Source organism: Oncorhynchus mykiss, chromosome 25 (genome assembly GCF_057628025.1).
Source record: "Oncorhynchus mykiss isolate SJ-2025 chromosome 25, ASM5762802v1, whole genome shotgun sequence".
Taxonomy (NCBI): domain Eukaryota; kingdom Metazoa; phylum Chordata; class Actinopteri; order Salmoniformes; family Salmonidae; genus Oncorhynchus; species Oncorhynchus mykiss.
Window position 1 is genome coordinate 7,968,965 of NC_143046.1, and position 27,717 is coordinate 7,996,681.

The window sequence follows — 27,717 nt, forward strand, 5'->3', positions numbered from 1 at the left end:
TAGTATAATTATATAGTGTATATATATAGTGCATATAGTATAATTATATAGTGTATATATATAGTGCATATAGTGTGTGTATATATCTATATATAGTATATATACATAGTGCATATAGTATAATTATATAGTATATATACATAGTGCATATAGTATAATTATGTAGTGTATATATATAGTGCATATAGTATAATTATGTAGTGTATATATATACTGCATATAGTGTGTATATATATATAGTATATATACATAGTGCATATAGTATAATTATATAGTGTATATATATAGTGCATATAGTATAATTATATAGTGTATATATATAGTGCATATAGTATAATTATATAGTGTATATATATAGTGCATATAGTGTGTGTATATATATATATATATATAGTATATATACATAGTGCATATAGTATAATTATATAGTGTATATATATAGTGCATATAGTATAATTATATAGTGTATATATATAGTGCATATAGTATAATTATATAGTGTATATATATAGTGCATATAGTGTGTGTATATATATATATATATAGTATATATACATAGTGCATATAGTATAATTATATAGTATATATACATAGTGCATATAGTATAATTATGTAGTGTATATATATAGTGCATATAGTATAATTATGTAGTGTATATATATAGTGCATATAGTGTGTATATATATATAGTATATATACATAGTGCATATAGTATAATTATATAGTGTATATATATAGTGCATATAGTATAATTATATAGTATATATACATAGTGCATATAGTATAATTATATAGTGTATATATATAGTGCATATAGTATAATTATATAGTGTATATATATAGTGCATATAGTGTGTGTATATATATATATATATATATATATATATATAGTATATATACATAGTGCATATAGTATAATTATATAGTATATATACATAGTGCATATAGTATAATTATGTAGTGTATATATATAGTGCATATAGTATAATTATATAGTGTATATATATAGTGCATATAGTGTGTGTATATATATATATATATATATATAGTATATATACATAGTGCATATAGTATAATTATGTAGTGTATATATATAGTGCATATAGTATAATTATGTAGTGTATATACATAGTGCATATAGTATAATTATGTAGTGTATATACATAGTGCATATAGTATAATTATGTAGTGTATATATATAGTGCATATAGTATAATTATATAGTATATATACATAGTGCATATAGTATAATTATGTAGTATATATACATAGTGCATATAGTATAATTATGTAGTGTATATATATAGTGCATATAGTATAATTATATAGTATATATACATAGTGCATATAGTATAATTATATAGTATATATACATAGTGCATATAGTATAATTATATAGTGTTTATATATAGTGCATATAGTATAATTATATAGTATATATACATAGTGCATATAGTATAATTATATAGTATATATACATAGTGCATATAGTATAATTATATAGTGTATATATATAGTGCATATAGTGTGTGTATATATATATATATATAGTATATATACATAGTGCATATAGTATAATTATATAGTGTATATATATAGTGCATATAGTATAATTATATAGTATATATACATAGTGCATATAGTATAATTATATAGTGTATATATATAGTGCATATAGTATAATTATATAGTATATATACATAGTGCATATAGTATAATTATATAGTGTATATATATATAGTGCATATAGTATAATTATATAGTATATATACATAGTGCATATAGTATAATTATATAGTGTATATATATAGTGCATATAGTATAATTATATAGTATATATACATAGTGCATATAGTATAATTATGTAGTATATATACATAGTGCATATAGTATAATTATGTAGTGTATATATATAGTGCATATAGTATAATTATATAGTATATATACATAGTGCATATAGTATAATTATATAGTATATATACATAGTGCATATAGTATAATTATATAGTGTTTATATATAGTGCATATAGTATAATTATATAGTATATATACATAGTGCATATAGTATAATTATATAGTATATATACATAGTGCATATAGTATAATTATATAGTGTATATATATAGTGCATATAGTGTGTGTATATATATATATATATATATATAGTATATATACATAGTGCATATAGTATAATTATATAGTGTATATATATAGTGCATATAGTATAATTATATAGTATATATACATAGTGCATATAGTATAATTATATAGTGTATATATATAGTGCATATAGTATAATTATATAGTATATATACATAGTGCATATAGTATAATTATATAGTGTATATATATATAGTGCATATAGTATAATTATATAGTGTATATATATATAGTGCATATAGTATAATTATGTAGTATATATACATAGTGCATATAGTATAATTATATAGTATATATACATAGTGCATATAGTATAATTATGTAGTATATATACATAGTGCATATAGTATAATTATGTAGTATATATACATAGTGCATATAGTATAATTATATAGTATATATACATAGTGCATATAGTATAATTATATAGTATATATACATAGTGCATATAGTATAATTATGTAGTATATATACATAGTGCATATAGTATAATTATATAGTATATATACATAGTGCATATAGTATAATTATGTAGTGTATATACATAGTGCATATAGTATAATTATATACTGTAGCCTCCATATTGCTATTTCATTTTTTTGTGTTACTTTTTTGATAATATTTTTTTCCTTAAACTTCTTAAAGCATTGTTGGTTGAGCGCTGGTAAGTAAGCATTTCACGGTAAGATTTACATATTCGGCACATGTGACAAACAAACGTTGATTTGATTTGAGTATGAGCTCTCCTGAGGATGGGTAAAAGTCTCCGTGGCCATCTGACCACAATCATTGAACTTTGGAAGTTGTATTGTAACCGAGTTAAATGTCAAACCAGTTATCAACCACACACAGCAGGCTACATATTGACATTGTGTGTGTCACCAAGGCCAGCCACGAGCGGGCTAGCCGTCTCTCTTTCTCTCTCTCTTTCTCTCTCTATCTCTCTCTGTCTTTCACACACACAGGTCCCCTGCTCATTCAAATCATTCAAAGTTTGCGTGCCACGTCATCGACTGTGTAATGGACTGACAGATTGCTATAACGTAGGATGTGGTTAACTGATAGGTAAAATACATATCCAGGCGTTGTAAGATTTGGAAGCCATCAGCATCGCCTGGGCAGAGGATCATGTCCATATCCTCTCTCTCTCTGTCTCTCTCGCTCTCTCTCTCTCTCTCTCTCTCTGTCGCTCTCTCTCTCTCTCCTCTCCCTCTCTCTCTCTCTCTCGCTCTCCTCTCCCTCTCTCTCTCTCTCTCTCTCTCTCTCTCTCTCTCTCTCTCTCGCTCTCCTCTCCCTCTCTCTCTCTCTCTCTCTCTCTCTCTCTCTCTCTCTCTCTCTCTCTCTCCTCTCCCTCTCTCTCTCTCTCTCTCCTCTCCCTCTCTCTCTCTCTCTCGCTCTCCTCTCCCTCTCTCTCTCTCTCTCTCTCTCTCTCTCTCTCTCTCTCTCTCTCCCTCCCTCCCTCCCTCTCCCTCTCTCTCTCTCTCTCTCCCTCCCTCTCTCTCTCCCTCCCTCTCTCCCTCCCTCTCTCTATTTCAATTCAATTCAAAGGGATTTATGGTCATGGGGAAACATATGTTAACGTTGCCAAAGCAAGTGAAATGGATAAAAAAAAGTGGATTTAACAATAAAAAGTGAACAGTAAATATTACACTCACAAAAGTCCCGAAAGACTAAAGACATGTCAAATGTCATATTATGTATATATACAGTGTTGTAATGATATGTAAATGGTTAAAGTACAAAAGGGAACATAAATTAACATAAAAATGGGTTGTATTTACAATGGTGTTTGTTCTTCACTGGTTGTTCTTCACCCTTTTTTTAATGGCAACAGGCCACAAGTCTTGCTGCTGTGATGTCACACTGTGATATTTCACCCAATAGTTTTGGGAGTTTATCAAAATTGGATTTGTTTTCGATTTTTTTGTGGGTCTGTGGCTCTCTCTCTCTCTCAATTAAATTCAAGGCAAGGGGCTTTATTGGCATGGTGTAACGACGTTCGTCTGTAGGAGGAGAAGCGGACCAAAAAGCAGCGTGGTGGTTATTCATGTTCTTTAATGGAAAACTGAACGATACATGAAATAACTCAAATCTACAAAACAACAAACGGAACGTGAAAACCTATACAGCCTATCCTGTGACAACAAACACAGTGACAGGAACAATCACCCACAAACACACAGTGAAACCCAGGCTACCTAAGTATGATTCTCAATCAGAGACAACTAATGACACCTGCCTCTGATTGAGAACCATACTAGGCCGAAAACATAGAAATGCCCCAAAACATAGAAAAACAAACATAGACTGCCCACCCAACTCACGCCCTGACCATACTAAATAAATACAAAACAACAGAAATAGAGGTCAGAACGTGACACATGGGAAACATATGTTAACATTACCAAAGTAAGTGAGGTAGATTGTATACTAATTCTCTCTCTCTCTCTCTCTCTCTCTCTCTCTCTCTCACTCTCTCTCTTTCTCTGTCTCTCTCTCTGTCTCTCTCTCTCTCTTAACGTTATTTTGCCCTTGCCATTTGAAACAATAACTAATTAATTGTATTAATGTATTGTGATTATGTCCATTATAAAACTGATTTGCTTCTCATAACACCTGTCCTCACATTATGGAAAGAAAATGTTTAATTCCTAATAAAAAAAAACTTTTTTCGCATTTAAAATTGTCGTTTTGGTCATGCTGTAATCTGCTTCGTGTGTTTCATCATCATTAATCTGAACCATGCGCTACCTGCCTCAGGCTGGCCCTTTAAAGGCCACGTTTTAGCAGAAAACAGCTGCATGAGGCAATATTGCGCAATCCTCGCATGCATGTCACACATGAGCGGCTCCATCCGAACGGTGTCAGCACATTCTGGACGAACGGGGCTCGTTTCAACCGCGGTGTAAAATAACGCACGCAGATGCACTTTGCTCAGACCACAGGCTATATCTTTAACAGGCCTTTATGTACGTACAACAGACTCTTATTTTTTCTTCCACATGGATGGATGACTCAATATCGCCTTATCGCCTCCTCTGAATGATTGACATATCACCAGATCGGTTCATCGACAGTCAAGGTCTGGTTATACGGTAAGGGAAATCCTAACATAACGCGTCAGATAGCAGACACCGAAGACCCCCATTGTTAACCAGATGATTATTCATGCGTTATTGTTGTCCACCCCTCCCTTATTCCGCGCATCAGTATTGTCAGTTCTGCACCTTATGGATGTGGAAAGCCAACTCTTCCACGCGCATTATGGCCAACACTCAACAACAAGTTTCCATTAGTCTGCCAGTGATAACACTCAACATACCATCGGCTGATAATTGATGCTGTTAGGATCACTAACTACTAACAGTAATAGTTAGCCCTTTTTACCCCAATATACATATATATTTTTTTTAACCAACAAACATGGACACCAAAGGTAAGAATTACATGGTTTCCATCCTCTATCGACTGTAAATAACAGTGTGGGTTTATTCAATGTGGTTGACATTTTCTGGTCAGATGTTAATAATACTTACAAGGTTATTTTGGCCCAACATGTGTTCTGTGTTTAGTATATTCAAGCAAATGATTGAAGTAATGCTAACTGCTGTAGAGTTCTGGAGTGTTTCTATTGTATATTCTTGTTTACTCCTGGATGAAACATTGATTGTAGGGCTAGTTGGCTACTAATCGAGATTGCTGCTGCAGTTTTATTCCCTGGTTACCCCAAACTCCTTTCTCCGGCCAAACGCTATGAACCGGAACGATAGAGCCTCGGAATAATTCCGTTTGAGTCGTCAGGCAGTTATAGTGATTTAGGAATGATTATGACCTGTTATGTGACCGTTATATAACCTGTTAGCAGTAGTTGTGATTGTTGTTATTTCAGGTTCATATTGCTTTTAGGTCTTTGGGGTTGTGGTGGTAGTATATGACATTTTCATTGAGTTGGCATTCTTTACAAAACAGTGGTTGATTTCTACAATATTTTGTTCCAGTGATTGAGTTCTGGAGAGTAATACCTCTTGTTGTTGCTCTCATTCTATAGTAACCCTACAGTATCAAACTCACTTTACCACACCCTGTAGTCTACAATAGCTTTAAAATAGAATAGTATAGAATAACATAGCATAGCATATAATAACATAGCATCAAATAGAATAGCATAGATTATAATAACATTGCATATAATAACATAGAATATAATAACATGGCATAGAATAGAATATAATAACGTATAATAACATATAATAGAATAGAATATAAAATAATAGCATAGGATAGAATAGCATAGAGTATAATAACATAGCATATAATAACATAGCATAGAATAGCATATAATATAATACAATAACATAGCATAGAAAATAATCACATATCATAGAATATAATAACGTACCATAGAATAACATAGAATATAATAACATAGCATAGAATAGAATAGCAAAGAATAGCATAGAATAGCATAGAATATAATAGAATAACATATCATAGAATAACATAGCATAGAAAATAACTACATATCATAGAATATAATAATATATCATAGAATAAGATAGAATAGAATCACATAGCATAGAATAACATAGAATAGCATAGAACAGAATAACATAGCATAGAATAACATAGCATGGAAAACATAACATAGAATAGCATAGCATAGAATAACATAGCATAGAATGACATGGAATAGAATAGAATAACATAGCATATAATATAATATTATAGCATTGAATATAATAGAATAGCATAGAATAGAAAAACGTGGCATAGAATGACCGAATAGAATAGCATAGAATAACATAGCATAGAATAGAATGGCAATTCCTAGCAAAATAACACACAGACTGGGTACATACAAATACAGTATGTTGTTGTTGGTGTTATTGTTATTGTGTACTTGTCCAGCAGTTTGCTTTAGTTCTTCTCTCCACTCTGAGTAAAGAGGAGTACGATGACAGAATTCTGGAAGGAGCATAGCCATCAGGCCACGGTTGAAGAAATGATGTTGGACTCTCATGCCCAGGAGCTGACCCAGCAAGAACTGCCTGAGATCCTCTCCCTGCTGCCCAGCCTTTCCGGACAGAGGGTCCTAGAGCTGGGCGCCGGCATCGGGTCAGTGGGTCTATTGAACTATATCTATAAAACAACTGACCCGATAGACCGTTAATAACAACAAGCATATACTGTGTCATGATCTCTGTAGAGCCACGAGGTTTAACTGACCATGTGACCTGATAGGTAAAACTCCCTGGCCATGGGCTACGATGGGGACCTGTGTTTTTCCTGGTCAGGTGACATTGACTCTTGATGGCAGTTTGACCCGCGCTGTCTGATGTGGAGGTGTTTGCCCCTTTGTGTTTGTGTGTTTGGTCTCTTCCAGTAGGTACACCAGCCACCTGTTGACCCAGGCCAGTCACGTGACAGCGGTCGACTTCATGGAGAGCTTCGTGGAGAAGAACAGACAGGACAACAGTCACCATGGCAACGCCTCCTTCCTCCAGGCAGACGTCACCAAGCTGGACTTCCCCAAAAGCAGGTCTGCTGGTTGATAGGATGTGTATAAAAAATAATATTATAATAATATATTATAAAAGAGGTTTACATAGTTTACCACAGTTACCAAAATCTTCTGTAATTTTGGTAATTAACAGGTAAATCTATGGCAATTTGGAAAAAATGTATTAATATATATAATCTGTGGCTATATTGTCAATGCGTTTCTAGTGGGTGGACCAAATGGTTAAAGAGAAGATTAATGAAAGAACTCTGCAACTCTTCCTACTGTTGACTTGTTTCATAACTGCCACCAGTTTGACCCCCAAAACATTGACAACAAACACATAGTGACATAGTAAATATACATAGTGACATAGTAAAATATACATAGTGACATAGTAAAATATACATAGTGACATAGTAAAATATACATAATGACATAGTAAAATATACATAATGACATAGTAAAATATACATAATGACATCGTAAAATATACATAATGACATAGTAAAATATACATAGTGACATAGTAAAATATACATAATGACATAGTAAAATATACATAGTGACATAGTAAAATATACATAATGACATAGTAAAATATACATAGTGACATAATAAAATATACATAGTGACATAGTAAAATATACATAGTGACAGTAAAATATACATAATGACATAGTAAAATATACATATTGACATAGTAAAATATACATAGTAAAATATACATAGTGACATAGTAAAATATACATAGTGACGTAGTAAAATATACATAATGACATAGTAAAATATACATAGTGACATAGTAAAATATACATAGTAAAATATACATAGTGACATAGTAAAATATACATAGTGACGTAGTAAAATATACATAATGACATAGTAAAATATACATAGTGACGTAGTAAAATATACATAGTGACATAGTAAAATATACATAGTGACGTAGTAAAATATACATAATGACATAGTAAAATATACATAGTGACATAATAAATACAAGAGTGTGAAAAAAATGTCAAGGATGTGTCATGCTGAAACCCTCATATTAAACAAAAATTGTATTCACTAAGTTGATGGTATATATTTTAGATAATGTTTTACAGCTTTGCCATACTATTGATTATTTTTAAATAAATGTATATATTTCCATGTGATAAGGCCACACAGAGGGCCAGAGATCATTACAGACACCTGTGATAATCTGTAGCACCAAAAAAGGACACTAGATTTAATCTTCTAAGATTCCATTTATTTATCGATAGATACCAAAATTCTGTCAGGTTATTGGTAAACGTCGAAAGTTACTGGTAAACTTTGCTCTCTTTGCACCTCTAGGTCTGCGTCTCAGTATAAATTCTCTGTTGGGATTTTTGGGTGTTTTGTTGGCTCCCGAGTGGCGCAGCGGTCTAAGGCACTGCATCTCAGTACAAAAGGTGTCACTATACTACCTGGTTTGAATCCAGGCTGTATCACATCCGGCCGTGATTGGGAGTCCCATAGGGCGGTGCACATTTGGCCCAGCGTCGTCTGGGTTTGGCCGTCATTGTAAATAAGAATAGGAACTGACTTGCCTAGTTAAATAAAGGTCAGAGCGTCGTCTGGGTTTGGCCGTCATTGTAAATAAGAATAGGAACTGACTTGCCTAGTTAAATAAAGGTCAGGCCGGGAGAAATATTTTGGAAACACTCAATTACTCAATCTCTTGGAACTGAAAACACTAATACGAGGTAACAAATTAGTTCTGTGTTCCAAATGGTGCCCTATTGCTCAGGTAGTGGACTACTATTGACCAGGACACATTGGGTAGTGCACTACTGTTGACCAGGGCCCATAGGGTAGTGTACTACTGTAGACCAGGGCCCGTAGGGCAGTGTACTACTGTAGACCAGGGCCCATAAGGTAACCAGGACCTATAGGGCTCTAAAGTAGTGCACTATAAAGGGATTACTGTGCCATTTTTGACACAGGCGTTGCCTAAAGCCGATGGGTATAATGCATTGCTACTTGCTATAAACTTTGATACCTCTATAACGTCCAGACTTATGATGTTATTCTGATGTGTACCCCCCCCCCCCCCCCTTCATCAGTTATGGTGTTATTCAGATGTGTACCCCACCCCCCCATCAGTTATGGTGTTATTATGATGTGTACCCCCCTCCCCCCCATCAGTTATGGTGTTATTCTGATGTGTACCCCCCTCCCCCCCATCAGTTATGGTGTTATTCTGATGTGTACCTCCCCATCAGTTTTGACATCATCTTCTCCAACTGGCTGCTGATGTATCTGAGTGACGAGGAGCTGAGGTCACTAACAGAGAGGATGCTGGGATGGCTCCGCCTCGGAGGATACCTGTTTTTCAGGGAGTCCTGCAACCACCAATCAGGTACGAGCTTTAATATCACCTGAATATCTATTGTGAGTCTTACAGTAATGACCCTCCTGTAGAGCTGAGAGGTTGCTGTCTAATGAATCCCTAGACCCTCCTGTAGAGCTGAGAGGTTACTGTCTAATGAATCCTTATACCCTTCTGTAGAGATGAGAGGTTGATAGGGGGAAGCAACATGGTGATATACACTGCTCAAAAAAATAAAGGGAAAACTAAAGTAACACATCCTAGATCTGAATGAATGAAATATTCTTATTAAATACTTTTTTATTTACATAGTTGAATGTGCTTACAACAAAATCACACAAAAATGATCAATGGAAATCAAATTTATCAACCCATGGAGGTCTGAATTTGGAGTCACACTCAAAATTAAAGTGGAAAACCACACTACAGGCTGATCCAACTTTGATGTAATGTCCTTAAAACAAGTCAAAATGAGGCTCAGTAGTGTGTGGCCTCCACGTGCCTGTATGACCTCCCTACAACGCCTGGGCATGCTCCTGATGAGGTGGCGGATGGTCTCCTGAGGGATCTCCTCCCAGACCTGGACTAAAGCACCCGCCAACTCCTGGACAGTCTGTGGTGCAACGTGGCGTTGGTGGATGGAGCGAGACATGATGTCCCAGATGTGCTCAATTGGATTCAGGTCTGGGGAACGGGTGGGCCAGTCCATAGCAATGCCTTCCTCTTGCAGGAACTGCTGACTCACTCCAGCCACATGAGGTCTAGCATTGTCTTGCATTAGGAGGAACCCAGGGCCAACCGAACCAGCATATGGTCTCACTTAGGATCTCATCTCGGTACCTAATGGCAGTCAGGCTACCTCTGGCGAGCACATGGAGGGCTGTGCGGCCCCCCAAAGAAATGCCACCCCACACCATGACTGACCCACCGCCAAACCGGTCATGCTGGAGGATGTTGCAGGCAGCAAAACGTTCTCCACAGCGTCTCCAAACTCTGTCACGTCTGTAACATGTGCTCAGTGTGAACCTGCTTTCATCTGTGAAGAGCACAGGGCGCCAATGGCGAATTTGCCAATCTTGGTGTTCTCTGGCAAATGCCAAATGTCCTGCACGGTGTTGGGCTGTAAGCACAACCCCCACCTGTGGACGTCGGGCCCTCATACCACCCTCATGGAGTCTGTTTCTGACCGTTTGAGCAGACACATGCACATTTGTGGCCTGCTGGAGGTCATTTTGCAGGGTTCTGGCAGTGCTCCTCCTGCTCCTCCTTGCACAAAGGCGGAGGTAGCGGTCCTGCTGCTGGGTTGTTGCCCTCCTACGGCCTCCTCCACGTCTCCTGATGTACTGGCCTGTCTCCTGGTAGCGCCTCCATGCTCTTGACACTACGCTGACAGACACAGCAAACCTTCTTGCCACAGCTCGCATCGATGTGCCATCCTTGATGAGCTGCACTACCTGAGCCACTTGTGTAGGTTGTAGACTCCGTCTCATGCTACCACTAGAGTGAAAGCACCGCCAGCATTCAAAAGTGACCAAAACATCAGCCAGGAAGCATAGGAACTGAGAAGTGGTCTGTGGTCACCACCTGCAGAACCACTCATTTATTGGGGGTGTCTTGCTAATTGCCTATAATTTCCACCTGTTGTCTATTCCATTTGCACAACAGCATGTGAAATGTATTGTCAATCAGTGTTGCTTCCTAAGTGGACAGTTTGATTTCACAGAAGTGTGATTGACTTGGAGTTACATTGTGTTGTTTCAGTGTTCCCTTTATTTTTTTGAGCAGTGTATCTACCCAGATACTCCTCTCATCCTGTCGTCCTCTCATAATTTAATACCTTACTAAACAGATCCCTATTCAGTCCACTTTCACCTTCATGAGTCAGACTATCTGTCGTGAAATTAAGCCTACTAGAGAGCGTGTGCACTCAGGAGGGAAGCTAAAGTCATTCACATCACACACATTCATAGAAAATTGCAAAGAAAATCGTATTGGAATCGTGGTAGTTTCCTACATGGTCACTTTTATGATTATGAACAGACTATGTAAGTAGTGAGTGGAGTTATAAACAGACTATATAAGTATTGAGTGGAGTTACAAAAATACTATTTGCAATGAAAATCGTATTGGATTCGCGGAAGCGCCGTAATGCTGATTAGCGTATTAGCACAATTTGGGCCTACCACCCCAACAAACCTAGTTAGCGTTGCTAGCTAACGACTCAGAATAAAGACCAAACTTACCTCTGAATGTGTCAATTGTCAAGAACTGACCCAGACAATCGCTGAATTGGAGGGTAGAGTGTCTATTCTTCATCAGATTAAAGGAGATGAACAGCTGATCGACTCTTTTCTTGAGTCTGCCAAAAACGTGGCGAACGAAGCCACTTGCCCATGGCTTGTCACCGCGGCCTCGGCCTCGGAGGAGTCTGCAGCTGTGAGACGTGCTTTGATCCCGCTAGAAGAGCCCTGGTCATTACCGGGAGCTACACTCAAGCACCCGGTCTGTTCCACTCCCTCTGCTCCACCTCAGGAGCCATGGATTACTGTACGGAAACCAAAAAACCTTGGCAGGAAAACGCCAAGGCAAGGTGATGCCTTGGATTTGGGAAACAGATACCGGGTATCGGAAGAGTCTGAGATTTCTGGCTCTGGCCCCAAAAGAACAAACAACTTTGCCCGGAAGCAAGTGATACCCCTGCCATTTAAACAATTTACAACGAAACAGCTCTACAATTAGCCCCAAACAACTTTCTAGGAGGAAGATAACTCAAGAGAGACACAACTTAAAAAATTTACCAAGCAGTCCTTATTGTGGGCTCATCTATGATCCAAAATGTTATTAGGAAAGCAGAGACCGTCTGTTACCCAGGTGCCCAGATCCAAGACATTGACTGTATGATCCAGCTACTCATTAGTGAACAACCGACTGCTTCAGGTATCACTGTCCATGTCAAATGATATTAAACAGGAAACTGAGTAACTTAAAAATGACTTTAAATCCCTGATTCATACTCTACTTAAATGAGGTAAACAATGCATTGTTTCAGGTCCACTCCCATCGCCACGCTCTACTGATAATCATTTCAGTTGCATACGCCAGCTACATATCTGGCTTAAAGGCTATTGTTGTTCAATAAACATACAACATGTGGACAATTTTACAGCTTTTCTACATCGACCAAATGTATTTCTCCGGGATGTTTTACATCTGAATAGGTACAAGCAATTGGTCGTTTCCCCATCAGACTATACTCATTGCTCCCCCCCCCCCACAGCTTTAAATAGCTCTACAGGTGCTGCTACCATGGATGAAACTTTTGATGGATTTATGTTATTGTTACACTATTGTCAAGGTACTGTGTTGCCACTTCCTCGTACAGGTATTGTTAGAAGTAATCTCGTCTCCATCCATCTCAGGCCTGTCAGTAGCGACACGAGGAAGCATCGCTCATCTAATATTACCTTGAATGCTCCATCTGATATGAGCTCACGAAATAGTGGCCTTGGATTTATTCATTTGAATGCTAGAAGCTTGATCCTAAAAGCAGGTTCACTCTAGTTTGTTCTTTCCAATGCCTCAAATAATTATCTTTTTGTTTTCTCATGAATCGTGCTGCTGTCTTGGGACTCTGTGGGGTCTGTTTGTGTTTGTGAACAGAGCCCCAGGACCAGCTTGCTTAGGGGGCTCTCCTCCAGGTTCATCTTTCTGTAGGTGTTGGCTTTGTTATGGAAGGTTTGGGAATCGCTTCCTCTTAGGTGGTTGTAGAAACATCTCTTTTCTGGATTTTGATCATTAGCGGGTATCGGCCTAATTCTGCTCTGCGTACATTATTTGGTGTTCTACGTTGTACACATTGGATATTTTTGCAGAATTCTGAATGCAGAGTCTCAATTTGGTGTTTGTCCCATTTTGTGAATTATTGGTTGCACCAGATCATCAGCAAACAGTAGACATTTGACTTCAGATTCTAGCAGGGGGAGGCCGGGTGCTGCAGACTATTCTAGTGCCCGCGCCAATTCGTTGCTATATATGTTGAAGAGGGTGGGGCTTAAGCTGCATCCCTGTCTCACCCCCTGTGGAAAGAAATGTGTTTTTTTGCTAATTTTAACCGCACACTTGTTGTTTGTGTACATGGATTTTATAATGTTGTATGTTTTTCCCACAAGACCACTTTCCATCAATTTGTATAGCAGGCTCTCATGCGAAATTGAGTCTAAAGCTTTTTTGAAATCAATAAAGCATGAGAAGACTTTGCAGAGGACTTTCCCAACGTTGGTGTTGACGCATATCCCACTGTAGTTATTGGGGTCAAATTTGCCCAAGGACTGATCATTGGGCTGATCAGTCCTTGGTTCCAAGTATTGGGAAATATGCCAGAGCTGAGGATGATGTTAAAGAGTTTAAGTATAGCCAATTGGAATTTGTGGTCTGTGTATTTGATCATTTCATTGAGGGGTTTGTATTTTGTCCTGTAGTTCATTCAATGTAATTGGAGAATCCAGTGGGTTCTGGTAGTCTTTAATAGTTGAGTCTAATATTTGTATTTCATCATGTATATGTGTTTATTGTTTGTTGTTTGTACTTTGTTTTAGAGACAAAATGATTGGAGAAGTGGTTTACCCATACATCTCCGTTTTGGATCGATAACTTCGTGTTGTTGTTTGTTTAGAGTTTTCCAATTTTCCCAGAAGTGGTTGTCTATGGATTCTTCCATGACGTTGAGCTGATTTCTGATGTGCTGTTCCTTCTTTCTCCGTAGTGTATTTCTGTATTGTTTTAGTTTATTTTGTTTTAGTGATTCACCATAGTGAAGGCTTTCCGGATCTCTATGTTTTTGGTTGTTCAGATTTCTCAATTTCTTTCTTAGGTTTTTGCATTCTTCATCAAACCATTTGTCAATGTTGTTCATTTTCTTAGGTTGTCTGCTTGACATTTTTTGATTTGATGTGAAAGCTGAGAGGTCAGATATACTGTTTTGGTTTTCTACTGTCAAGTTTACACCTTCACTATTACAGTGAAACATTTTGTCCAGGAATACCATAGGAGTCCCCTCGACACCTACCATTGGCTATATACATACCCAGCGTCTAACAGAGCTGCAGGAGTTGTGACCCGTTTTTGTTGGTTATGTTGTTGTAGTTGTGTCTGGAGGGGAATATGGGGGAGGGAATGCTGTCACCTCTAGGTACGTGTTTGTCCCCCTGTGTGCTGAGGCTGTCAGGTTCTGTCATTTAGGTCGCCACAGACCTAGTACATGTCTCTGGGGCTGGAAATTGTTGATCTCCCGCTCTAGGATGGAGAAGCTGTCTTCATTAAAGTATGGGGATTCTATTAGGGGGATATAGGTAGCACACATGAGGACATGTTTCTCTGTTGATATCATTTCCTTATTAATTTCTAGCCAGATGTAAAATGTTCCAGTTTTGACTTATTTAAATAAAGTGGGTTATGTCTGCTCTATACCAAATAAGCATACCCCCTTCACACCTGGTAGTTTGGTGGATGGGACAACCAGCTCTCTGTAACCTAGTGGGCAACCAGTGGGTCCATCTCCTTTATCTCCGTCTCTCTCTCTCTCTCTCTGTCTCTCTCGCTGTCTCTCTCTCTCTCTCTCTCGCTGTCTCTCTCTCTCTCTGTCTCTCTCTCTCGCTGTCTCTCTCTCTCTCTCTCTCTCTCTCTGTCTCTCTCTCCAGGTGACTATAAGAGGACCTTTAACCCCACCCACTACAGATCGTCGGCCCACTACAGTCACCTGGTGACAACAACACTGCGGGAGGAGTCAGAGGGGGCGGAGAAGCAGGTGTTTGGCTTTGACATCGTGCTCAATAAAATCGTGCAGACATACATCAAGGTAGGTTGCTCTATTGCTACTGATTGTGTTGTGTCTCAATTAATGTAATGTCAGGCTGTTTGCTGTAGCCTGCTGTCTCTCTCTCTCTCTGTGTGTGTGTGTGTGTGTGTGTGTGTGTGTGTGTGTGTGTGTGTGTGTGTGTGTGTGTGTGTGTGTGTGTGTGTGTGTATGTGTGTGTGTGTGTGTGTGTGTGTGTGTGTGTGATATTACTCTCCTCATATCTTCCCCTCTTCAGATGAAGAACAACCAGAACCAGGTGTGTTGGCTGTTGGAGAAGGTGGGTCGGGACACCGCCTGTCAAGAAGGCTTCAGAACCTTCCAGCAGTTCCTGGACAACCAGCAGTACACACGCAAAGGCATCCTGCGATACGAGAAGATGTTTGGGGCAGGATACGTCAGCACTGGGGGACCCAGCACTACCAAGGTAGGGAGTCCTGCACACACTCACACGGGCATACACACACTCACGCATGCACACAGCCAACATAGGTTGGGTCATCAAGACCCAGAGTAGAAAGGTTTGTGTTTTTCCTATGGACAGATGGATATGTGAACCACGACAAAGTTGAATAAAAATCACTGAACCATGAAAGGACAACACACAGGAGAGGTTGTGTAGTTACTGTTTAGACTGGGTTTACACAGACTGTTGAAACATGGTTACTGTTTAGACTGGGTTTACACAGACTGCCACGGTACTGTGCTCTTTTCGCCTTCTCTATATCCAAATACCAAACGTGTGTGTAGTTATTATTGGGATGGACTTGACACTTTCTGTTTTTTTTTTTTTTATCTTTGTGGTTAAAAAAGGAGTTTGTTGACCTGCTGAACTTGAAGCCTGGGATGAAGGTGCTGGATGTGGGGTGTGGCATTGGTGGTGGAAACTTCTACATGGCAAAGGTCAGCCCCCAGTGACATTTAGTATATAGGAGAAATGGTCCAGTCCACTATAAACACATTCACATTAGAAACGGGACATTTAGTATCTAGGAGAAATGGTCCAGTCCACTATATACATATCCACATTAGAAACAATAGGATCGGGTTAGGTCATATATCCCAATGATGATTATGATGATGACGATGATGTTCTGCAGGCCTTCGGCGTGGAGGTGCTGGGCCTGGACCTGTCAGCCAACATGGTGGATATCGCCATAGAGAGGGCCATGGAGGAGAAGCTTCCATCGGTGAGTCTGATTGGTCCCCATCATCAGTTGAATAAGGTCATGTTGTTGCTCTCATCTGGAACTTGAACCTAAGGTAAAATAGTTACTGGGTCAACAATGAGAAACATACTAGGTTATAGAGTTACTAGCTCTACAATGAGAAACATACTAGGTTATAGAGTTACTAGGTCTACAATGAGAAACATACTAGGTTATAGAGTTACTAGGTCAACAATGAGAAACATACTAGGTTATAGAGTTACTGGGTCAACAATGAGAAACATACTAGGTTATAGAGTTACTGGGTCAACAATGAGAAACATACTAGGCCAGAGTTGATAGGTCAACAATGAGAAACACACTAGGTTATAGAGTTACTAGGTCTACAATGAGAAACATACTAGGTTATAGAGTTACTAGGTCAACAATGAGAAACATACTAGGTTATAGAGTTACTAGGTCTACAATGAGAAACATACTAGGTTATAGAGTTACTAGGTCAACAATGAGAAACATACTAGGTTATAGAGTTACTAGGTCTACAATGAGAAACATACTAGGTCAGAGTTGATAGGTCAACAATGAGAAACATACTAGGTTATAGAGTTACTGGGTCTACAATGAGAAACATACTAGGTTATAGAGTTACTGGGTCAACAATGAGAAACATACTAGGTTATAGAGTTACTAGGTCTACAATGAGAAACATACTAGGTTATAGAGTTACTGGGTCAACAATGAGAAACATACTAGGTTATAGAGTTACTAGGTCTACAATGAGAAACATACTAGGTTATAGAGTTACTAGGTCTACAATGAGAAACATACTAGGTTATAGAGTTACTGGGTCAACAATGAGAAACATACTAGGTTATAGAGTTACTGGGTCAACAATGAGAAACATACTAGGTTATAGAGTTACTAGGTCTACAATGAGAAACATACTAGGTTATAGAGTTACTGGGTCAACAATGAGAAACATACTAGGTTATAGAGTTACTAGGTCTACAATGAGAAACATACTAGGTTATAGAGTTACTGGGTCAACAATGAGAAACATACTAGGTTATAGAGTTACTAGGTCTACAATGAGAAACATACTAGGTTATAGAGTTACTAGGTCTACAATGAGAAACATACTAGGTTATAGAGTTACTAGGTCAACAATAAGAAACATACTAGGTTATAGAGTTACTGGGTTTACAATGAGAAACATACTAGGTTATAGAGTTACTGGGTTTACAATGAGAAACATACTAGGTTATAGAGTTACTAGGTCTACAATGAGAAACATACTAGGTTATAGAGTTACTGGGTTTACAATGAGAAACATACTAGGTTATAGAGTTACTAGGTCCACAATGAGAAACATACTAGGTTAGAGTTACTAGGTCAACAATGAGAAACATACTAGGTTAGAGTTGATAGGTCAACAATGAGAAACATACTAGGTTATAGAGTTACTAGGTCTACAATGAGAAACATACTAGGTTAGGGTTGATAGGTCAAATCAAATCAAATCAAATTTATTTATATAGCCCTTCGTACATCAGCTGATATCTCAAAGTGCTGTACAGAAACCCAGCCTAAAACCCCAAACAGCAAGCAATGCAGGTGTAGAAGCACGGTGGCTAGGAAAAACTCCCTAGAAAGGCCAAAACCTAGGAAGAAACCTAGAGAGGAACCAGGCTATGTGGGGTGGCCAGTCCTCTTCTGGCTGTGCCGGGTGGAGATTATAACAAAACATGGTCAAGATGTTCAAATGTTCATAAATGACCAGCATGGTCGAATAATAATAAGGCAGAATAGTTGAAACTGGAGCAGCAGCACAGCCAGATGGACTGGGGACAGCAAGGAGTCATCATGTCAGGTAGTCCTGGGGCATGGTCCTAGGGCTCAGGTCCTCCGAGAGAGAGAAAGAGAGAAGGAGAGAATTAGAGAACGCACACTTAGATTCACACAGGACACCGAATAGGACAGGAGAAGTACTCCAGATATAACAAACTGACCCTAGCCCCCCGACACATAAACTACTGCAGCATAAATACTGGAGGCTGAGACAGGAGGGGTCAGGAGACACTGTGGCCCCATCCGAGGACACCCCCGGACAGGGCCAAACAGGAAGGATATAACCCCACCCACTTTGCCAAAGCACAGCCCCCACAACACTAGAGGGATATCTTCAACCACCAACTTACCATCCTGAGACAAGGCTGAGTATAGCCCACTATGACCTCCGCCACGGCACAACCCAAGGGGGGGGGGGGGGGGGGGGGGGGGGGGCGCCAACCCAGACAGGATGACCACATCAGTGACTCAACCCACTCAGGTGACGCACCCCCTCCAGGGACGGCATGAGAGAGCCCCAGTAAAGCCAGTGACTCAGCCCCTGTAATAGGGTTGGAGGCAGAGAATCCCAGTGGAAAGAGGGGAACCGGCCAGGCAGAGACAGCAAGGGCGGTTCGTTGCTCCAGAGCCTTTCCATTCACCCTCCCACTCCTGGGCCAGACTACACTCAATCATATGACCCACTGAAGAGATGAGTCTTCAGTAGAGACTTAAAGGTTGAGACCGAGTTTGCGTCTCTGACATGGGTAGGCAGACCGTTCCATAAAAATGGAGCTCTATAGGAGAAAGCCCTGCCTCCAGCTGTTTGCTTAAAAATTCTAGGGACAATTAGGAGGCCTGCGTCTTGTGACCGTAGCGTACGTGTAGGTATGTACGGCAGGACCAAATCAGAGAGATAGGTAGGAGCAAGCCCATGTAATGCTTTGTATGTTAGCAGTAAAACCTTGAAATCAGCCCTTGCTTTGACAGGAAGCCAGTGTAGAGAGGCTAGCACTGGAGTAATATGATCAAATTTTTTGGTTCTAGTCAGGATTCTAGCAGCCGTATTTAGCACTAACTGAAGTTTATTTAGTGCTTTATCCGGGTAGCCGGAAAGTAGAGCATTGCAGTAGTCTAACCTGGAAGTGACAAAAGCATGGATTAATTTTTCTGCATCATTTTTGGACAGAAAGTTTTTGATTTTTGCAATGTTACGTAGATGGAAAAAAGCTGTCCTTGAAATGGTCTTGATATGTTCTTCAAAAGAGAGATCAGGGTCCAGAGTAACGCCGAGGTCCTTCACAGTTTTATTTGAGACGACTGTACAACCATTAAGATTAATTGTCAGATTCAACAGAAGATCTCTTTGTTTCTTGGGACCTAGAACAAGCATCTCTGTTTTGTCCGAGTTTAAAAGTAGAAAGTTTGCAGCCATCCACTTCCTTATGTCTGAAACACATTCTTCTAGCAAGGGCAATTTTGGGGCTTCACCATGTTTAATTGAAATGTACAGCTGTGTGTCATCCGCATAGCAGTGAAAGTTAACATTATGTTTTCGAATGACATCCCCAAGAGGTAAAATATATAGTGAAAACAATAGTGGTCCTAAAACGGAACCTTGAGGAACACATAGGTCAACAATGAGAAACATACTAGGTTATAGAGTTACTGGGTTTACAATGAGAAACATACTAGGTTATAGAGTTACTAGGTCTACAATGAGAAACATACTAGGTTATAGAGTTACTGGGTTTACAATGAGAAACATACTAGGTTATAGAGTTACTAGGTCTACAATGAGAAACATACTAGGTTATAGAGTTACTAGGTCTACAATGAGAAACATACTAGGTTATAGAGTTACTAGGTCAACAATGAGAAACATACTAGGTTATAGAGTTACTAGGTCTACAATGAGAAACATACTAGGTTATAGAGTTACTAGGTCTACAATGAGAAACATACTAGGTTAGAGTTACTAGGTCTACAATGAGAAACATACTAGGTTATAGAGTTACTAGGTCCACAATGAGAAACATACTAGGTTAGAGTTACTAGGTCTACAATGAGAAACATACTAGGTTATAGAGTTACTAGGTCCACAATGAGAAACATACTAGGTTAGAGTTACTAGGTCCACAATGAGAAACATACTAGGTTAGGGTTACTAGGTCCACAATGAGAAACATACTAGGTTAGAGTTGATAGGTCTACAATGAGAAACATACTAGGTTATAGAGTTACTAGGTCCACAATGAGAAACATACTAGGTTATAGAGTTACTAGGTCCACAATGAGAAACATACTAGGTTAGGGTTACTAGGTCCACAATGAGAAACATACTAGGTTAGAGTTGATAGGTCTACAATGAGAAACATACTAGGTTATAGAGTTACTAGGTCAACAATGAGAAACATACTAGGTTATAGAGTTACTAGGTCCACAATGAGAAACATACTAGGTTATAGAGTTACTAGGTCAACAATGAGAAACATACTAGGTTATAGAGTTACTAGGTCAACAATGAGAAACATACTAGGTTAGGGTTGATAGGTCAACAATGAGAAACATACTAGGTTAGGGTTGATAGGTCAACAATGAGAAACATACTAGGTTAGAGTTTCTGACAACATTTCTGTTGTCGTGAAAATGTTCCGTTCTACATGTCTTGTTTTTATGGTCAAGTTAATTGAATTATATTGAAATGCATTAGCAGTCTTAGTTCAAGGTGTTTTAGTAACAGGTTCTGTCTGCCTATTCCTGCAGGTCCATTTCGAGGTGGCCGACGCCACTAAGAGAGAGTTCCCAGAAGGGTCGTTTGATGTGGTCTACAGTCGAGACACCATCCTGCACATCGACGACAAACTGGCACTGTTAAAACGCTTCCATGTGAGTGTGTGTGTACACACACAGACACACAACCGCACAACCACACACACCTTAACATCAATTCCAGACTGTATTATATTTTGCTGTCTGTTTTTACCAATCCAAAACGCTGTGTATCTTCCTCTTCAGTCGTGGTTGAAGCCCACTGGCCAGGTTCTGATCACTGACTACTGCTGTGGAGAGAAGCCCTGGACTCCTCAGTTCCAGGAGTACGTCAAACAGAGAGGTTACATTCTCTACACCCCACCAGAATACGGCAAGGTAGGCCCAATCATAAACCTGATAATACCCTGACAATGTCACACTGACCTGACTTTTACCACATACGTTATAATATCTTAGAATTGTCCTATGTAACTCCATGTACTGTGACTGTCTGTCTGCAGTTCCTCCAGCAGGCAGGTTTCTCTAACGTACGTGCTGAGGACAGGACAGCTCAGTTCACGCAGGTGATCCAGACAGAGCTGGAGAGAGCAGCAGCCATGAAAGACGAGTTCATTAAGGTAAATAGTGTACTCTCTTTCATTCTCTCTCTCTCTCTCACACAAACCGTTGTAATAGTATAGGATTTCTTTAACGCGTCGGACGCAAAGGATTCACTTCAGATACCGGACAAGGAACAAATCCCCGTTAATTCTCATGAAGAAGAGACGGAGATATCGGGGTCGTAGGTCAGGGTACCTTGTAAGAATCCGACGGCGAGTGAGTAACCCGTACTATTAGCCAACGTGCAATCATTGGATAAGAAACGGGATGAGCTTGAATGGCATTGAGTAGTACACCACATCAATCACTGGCTTCATCACTAAGTGCAGTGACCGTACGTACATACCTCAAAACAGTAATATCTTATGTTTCACCTAGTTGTGGCTGAACGACGACATGGATAATATAAAGCTGGCTGGCCTCCGTGCATCGGCTAGACAGAATAGCTACGTCTGGTAAGACAAAGGGTGGTGGTCTGTGTCTACTTGTCAATAACAGCTGGTGCACAAAATCAAATATTAAGGAAGTCTTGAGGTTTCGCACACCTGAGGTAGAGTGTCTCATGATAAGCTGTAGACCACACTATTTACCAACAGAGTTTTCATCTATATTTTTCGTAGTTGTCTATTTCCCACCACAAGCCGATGCTGGCACTAAGACCGCAATCAACAAGCTGTATAGGGACATAAGCAAACAGGAAAATGCTCATCCAGAGGCAGCGCTCCTAGTGGCCGGGGACTTTAATGCAGGGAAACTTAAATCCGTTTTACCTCTTTTCTACCAGCATGTTAAATGTGCAACCAGAGGGGGGAAAAAACTCTGGACCACCTTTACTCCACACACAGAGATGCACACAAAGCTCTCCCTCAACCCTCCATTTGGCAAATCTGACCATAACTCTATCCTCCTGATTCCTGCTTACAAGCAAGTACCAGTAGACTCAATCAATACGAAATTGTCAGATAACACAGATGCTAAGCTACAGGACTGTTTTGATAGCACAGACTGGAATATGTTCTGGGACTATTCCGATGGCATTGAGTAGTACACCACATCAATCACTGGCTTCATCACTAAGTGCAGTGACCGTACGTACATACCTTAACCAGAAGCCGTGGATTACAGGCAACATCCGCACTGATCTAAAGGGTAGATCTGCTGCTTTCAAGGGGAGGGACTCTAACCCGGATGCTTATTTGAAACCCCGCTATTCCCTCCAATGAACCATCAAACAGTTAAAGCGTCAATACAGGATTAAGATCAAATAGTACTACTCTGACACTCGTCGGATGTGGCAGGGCTTGCAAACTATTACGTACTACAAAGGGAAGCACGGCCGTGAGCTGCCCAGTGACACAAGCCTACCAGACGATCTAAATGACTTCTATGCGCGCTTCGAGGCATGCAACACTGAAGCATGCATGAGAGCACCAGCTGTTCCAGACGACTGTGTGATCACACTCTCCATAGCCAATGTGAGTGAGACCTTTAAACCACTCAACATTCATAAGGCCGCAGGGCCAGACGGATTACCAAGACGTGTACTCCGAGCATGCGCTGACCAACTGTTCAGAGGAAGGCCCTAAAAACTGCCAAAGACTCAAGCCACCCTAGTCATAGGGCAGGCGGTACCCAAGCAACACGTCTAGGTCCAAAAGGCGTCTTAACAGCTTCTACCCCCAAGCCATAAGACTCCCGAACAGCTAATCAAATGGCTACCCAGACTATTTCCATTGACCCCCCCCCCCCCTCATTTTTATGCTGCTGCTGCTGTCTGTTTATTTTCTACAGTGGTTCTTCCTTTAAACATTTTGAGCTTATGCCCTGACTGTTTGTGGTATATGGTGGCAGATTGTGGTAAATCGCGTCATTCTGTCATTGCACCACACGACCACTAGGGGGAGTTAGAACGCTGATCTATATGTGGTATAAACTGTGGCACAAATTGACTTATCTTCTCCTCAATTAATGGAGGTGTTTTCAGTCTGAGAGTCTCTTCTCTCTGGCACTAGAGTCCTGCATCAGGCAACAACAACAACAAAATGAGCTGGTGGGATTTTTTTAAAATAAGCAAGGTGGGCTTTTGGTTTCTCTATTTTTAGACAATACTAAACATAAACATCCAAACGACCATTGTGTTTTTCCGTCGCCCACACAAACTTTAAACATTAGGATAAAGCATTTAGGCCGACATTTTGTTGATTTTAATACTACGGACAAATGTGTAACTCCCCCCCATAGCATGGATTATTATAACCTAATGAAAACTAAAGTGAGTTTCTGAAACACGGAGTCCTTCTTTGCTGAGGTGAAGAAGAAACTGAATGAAAGAGAGTCCAGCGAGGATTTGTCAGAAAGCTGAGTGACTTACTCATGAATGGCTTTGGATCAAAAATAAAACAAGTAAACATTCTTTCTGAGCGTCTTTAATAAATACATGTTTTGACCTTTTTGACTAAGTTAATCTGCTCATGTTGTGTGTGTTCAATTATTTTTGACATTGTGGTTACAGTGAACAACATTGTTAACTCACAAGCACATAATGAAAATTAAACATCTTATCTATGTTACCCAACTAATTCTGATTATTCCCCCACACTCAATATCACAGACCAGATTTGCCCCAAAATAAAAATGCATCAGGTATTATATGCATTGTTTTGATTTTGAGCGAATTCAATAATATATTTGTACCACTTTAGAAAGCTGTTTTATTTACAGTGGTGACGATGTAATGATGATGTTAATGATGGCAGCTGGAGTCATTTTGAAAACATGTTTTTCTACAAGTGTAGCAGGTCGTGAGCTCTGCAGACAATGTTTCCATGATGGACTATTAGCAGGACAATAGACTCTTCATACCTCCATTTATTTACAAAATGGTTGTTTAATAGCCTGGCTACTGTAGGTGTGAAAATCACTACTGCCTCTGCCTCTCTAGTACCCCTGAATATAGTCTCCACATTGACTCTGTACCGGTACCCCCTGTATATAGCCTCCACATTGACTCTGTACCGTAATACCCTGTATATAGTCTCCACATTGACTCTGTACCGGTACCCCCTGTATATAGCCTCCACATTGACTCTGTACCGGTACCCCCTGTATATAGCCTCCACATTGACTCTGTACCGTAATACCCTGTATATAGTCTCCACATTGACTCTGTACCGGTACCCCCTGTATATAGTCTCCACATTGACTCTGTACCGGTACCCCCTGTATATAGCCTCCACATTGACTCTGTACCGGTACCCCCCTGTATATATCCTCCACATTGACTCTGTACCGTAATACCCTGTATATAGTCTCCACATTGACTCTGTACCGGTACCCCCTGTATATAGCCTCCACATTGACTCTGTACCGTAATACCCTGTATATAGTCTCCACATTGACTCTGTACCGGTACCCCCTGTATATAGTCTCCACATTGACTCTGTACCGGTACCCCCTGTATATAGCCTCCACATTGACTCTGTACCGGTACCCCCCTGTATATATCCTCCACATTGACTCTGTACCGTAATACCCTGTATATAGTCTCCACATTGACTCTGTACCGGTACCCCCTGTATATAGCCTCCACATTGACTCTGTACCGGTACCCCCTGTATATAGCCTCCACATTGACTCTGTACCGTAATACCCTGTATATAGTCTCCACATTGACTCTGTACCGGTACCCCCTGTATATAGCCTCCACATTGACTCTGTACCGGTACCCCCTGTATATAGCCTCCACATTGACTCTGTACCGTAATACCCTGTATATAGTCTCCACATTGACTCTGTACCGGTACCCCCTGTATATAGTCTCCACATTGACTCTGTACCAGTACCCCCTGTATATAGCCTCCACATTGACTCTGTACTGGTACCCCCTGTATATAGCCTCCACATTGACTCTGTACCGGTACCCCCTGTATATAGCCTCCACATTGATTCTGTACTGGTACCCCCTGTATATAGCCTCCACATTGACTCTGTACCGGTACCCCCTGTATATTGCCTCGCTATTGTTGACTTTTTACCCCTTTTCTCTCCCCAATTTCGTGATATCCAATTGGTAGTTAGTCTTCTCCCAGGTCTACTACAGCTGTTGTATTCGGCGCAGGTGACAAATACAACTTGATTTGATTTTGATACTTCGTTGGACTGTTATTAAACCCTCCCCTATAGTTATCCTGTATCTTGGGTCTTTTCCCAGGAGTTCTCAGAGGAAGACTACCTGGCCATAGTGAACGGCTGGAGAGACAAACTAAAACGCTGCGACACCGGGGACCAACGCTGGGGTCTATTCCATGCAACAAGGAACTGAGAGAGAGATGGAGAGAAGTATCCCTTCAGGGGGGAGGGTTCAGTGCCTGGTCCCAGCTCCACTGCTACCAGATCAACTAGAGGTGCTTACTAGACATCAGTAGCCTCTAGTCTGAGATGATCTTGTGGCACGTACAGATTGTGAAGTATTTTAGAAAAATGGTCGTTATCCAGGTACCAGTCTAACCGGTGTCTTTGGTTTGAAAGGCGAAAATGAACCTTTTTACCAAAGTAAATTTTATTAGACATTTTAACTTTGTGTAAATTCGACCCGACAATTTTTTTGTTATCAGATGTGAATGTGCATCATTTCCCAGTCTGTACTATCAACATACCATAGTTTGATAACTTTTACAAATAAAATGTTGAAAACACTCTGTTTGCCCTGGCTTGAATTGGTTTCTGTCTGTCCTTGTTGCTGCCTCATTGTTCTGTCTTCATGGCAAAAGAGGAAGTAAAAAGAGGTAGGCTAAGATACAAATCTAATATGAAAAATATTTAATAGCAGGATTCTATTGTGAATTATTAAGCCTGTTGCGTTACACTGTGTTCCCAACTTCTAAAGGTATCACCATGGTCACCATAATCACCATGGTCACCATAATCACCATGGTCACCATTATCACCATGGTCACCATTATCACCACGGTCACTATTATCACCATGGTCACCATTATCACCATGGTCACCATAATCACCATGGTCACCATTATCACCATGGTCACCACGGTCACCATTATCACCATGGTCACCATTATGACCATGGTCACCATTATCACTATGTCACCATTATCACTATGTCACCATCATCACTATGTCACCATTATCACCATGGTCACCATTATCACCATTATCGCCATGTCACCATGAGCCCCATTATCACCATGTCACCATGGTCACCATTATGACAATGTCCACCATTGAAAAAGTCTTGAAAACTTGATTGCTGACATGCAACACATTTTGGGACTAACAGAAGGCTCCTTAACAACCCCCAAGCCATAAGACTGCTGAACAATTAATCAACTGGCCACCTGTATAATTTACATTGACACCCCCCCCCCCCCCCCCCCCCCCTTTGTTTTTACACTTATCCAGTGAAGGTCCATGCTGCAGCTGAACAGCCCAGTCAGAGCGGAGACCACCTCTGTATTCC

At 39.7% G+C, this 27,717-nt stretch overlaps 1 protein-coding gene across 7 annotated transcripts; it reads left to right on the forward strand.

Annotated features, from left to right (window-relative positions):
• The first annotated feature begins 4,876 nt into the window (after positions 1 to 4,876).
• LOC110504479 (uncharacterized) lies at positions 4,877 to 26,935 on the forward strand. Of its 7 annotated transcripts, XM_090220004.1 has the most exons (13): positions 4,947 to 5,063; positions 5,222 to 5,255; positions 7,101 to 7,275; positions 7,544 to 7,699; positions 9,913 to 10,049; positions 15,716 to 15,873; positions 16,109 to 16,297; positions 16,684 to 16,773; positions 16,971 to 17,060; positions 21,633 to 21,755; positions 21,885 to 22,016; positions 22,142 to 22,258; positions 26,452 to 26,935. In XM_090220004.1, the coding sequence occupies exons 1-13, from the start codon at positions 4,962 to 4,964 to the stop codon at positions 26,560 to 26,562; spliced, it is 1,614 nt and encodes a 537-aa protein (XP_090076130.1). In that variant the 5' UTR covers positions 4,947 to 4,961; the 3' UTR covers positions 26,563 to 26,935. The 7 variants fall into 7 exon arrangements, with proteins under 7 accessions (XP_036826030.2, XP_036826031.2, XP_090076129.1 ...); XM_036970135.2 differs by having other exon boundaries at positions 4,877 to 5,255; positions 7,106 to 7,275; XM_036970136.2 differs by having other exon boundaries at positions 4,884 to 5,255.
• The last annotated feature ends 782 nt before the right edge of the window (positions 26,936 to 27,717 follow it).

Coding starts and splice junctions, on each gene's coding strand:
- LOC110504479 (XM_090220004.1), top strand. CDS start 4,962: ATGAGGCAATATTGCGCAATCCTCGCATGCATGTCACACATGAGCGGC. Junction 15,874..16,108: donor TCGTGCAGACATACATCAAG/GTAGGTTGCTCT, acceptor TCCCCTCTTCAG/ATGAAGAACAACCAGAACCA. Junction 16,298..16,683: donor GGGGACCCAGCACTACCAAG/GTAGGGAGTCCT, acceptor TGGTTAAAAAAG/GAGTTTGTTGACCTGCTGAA.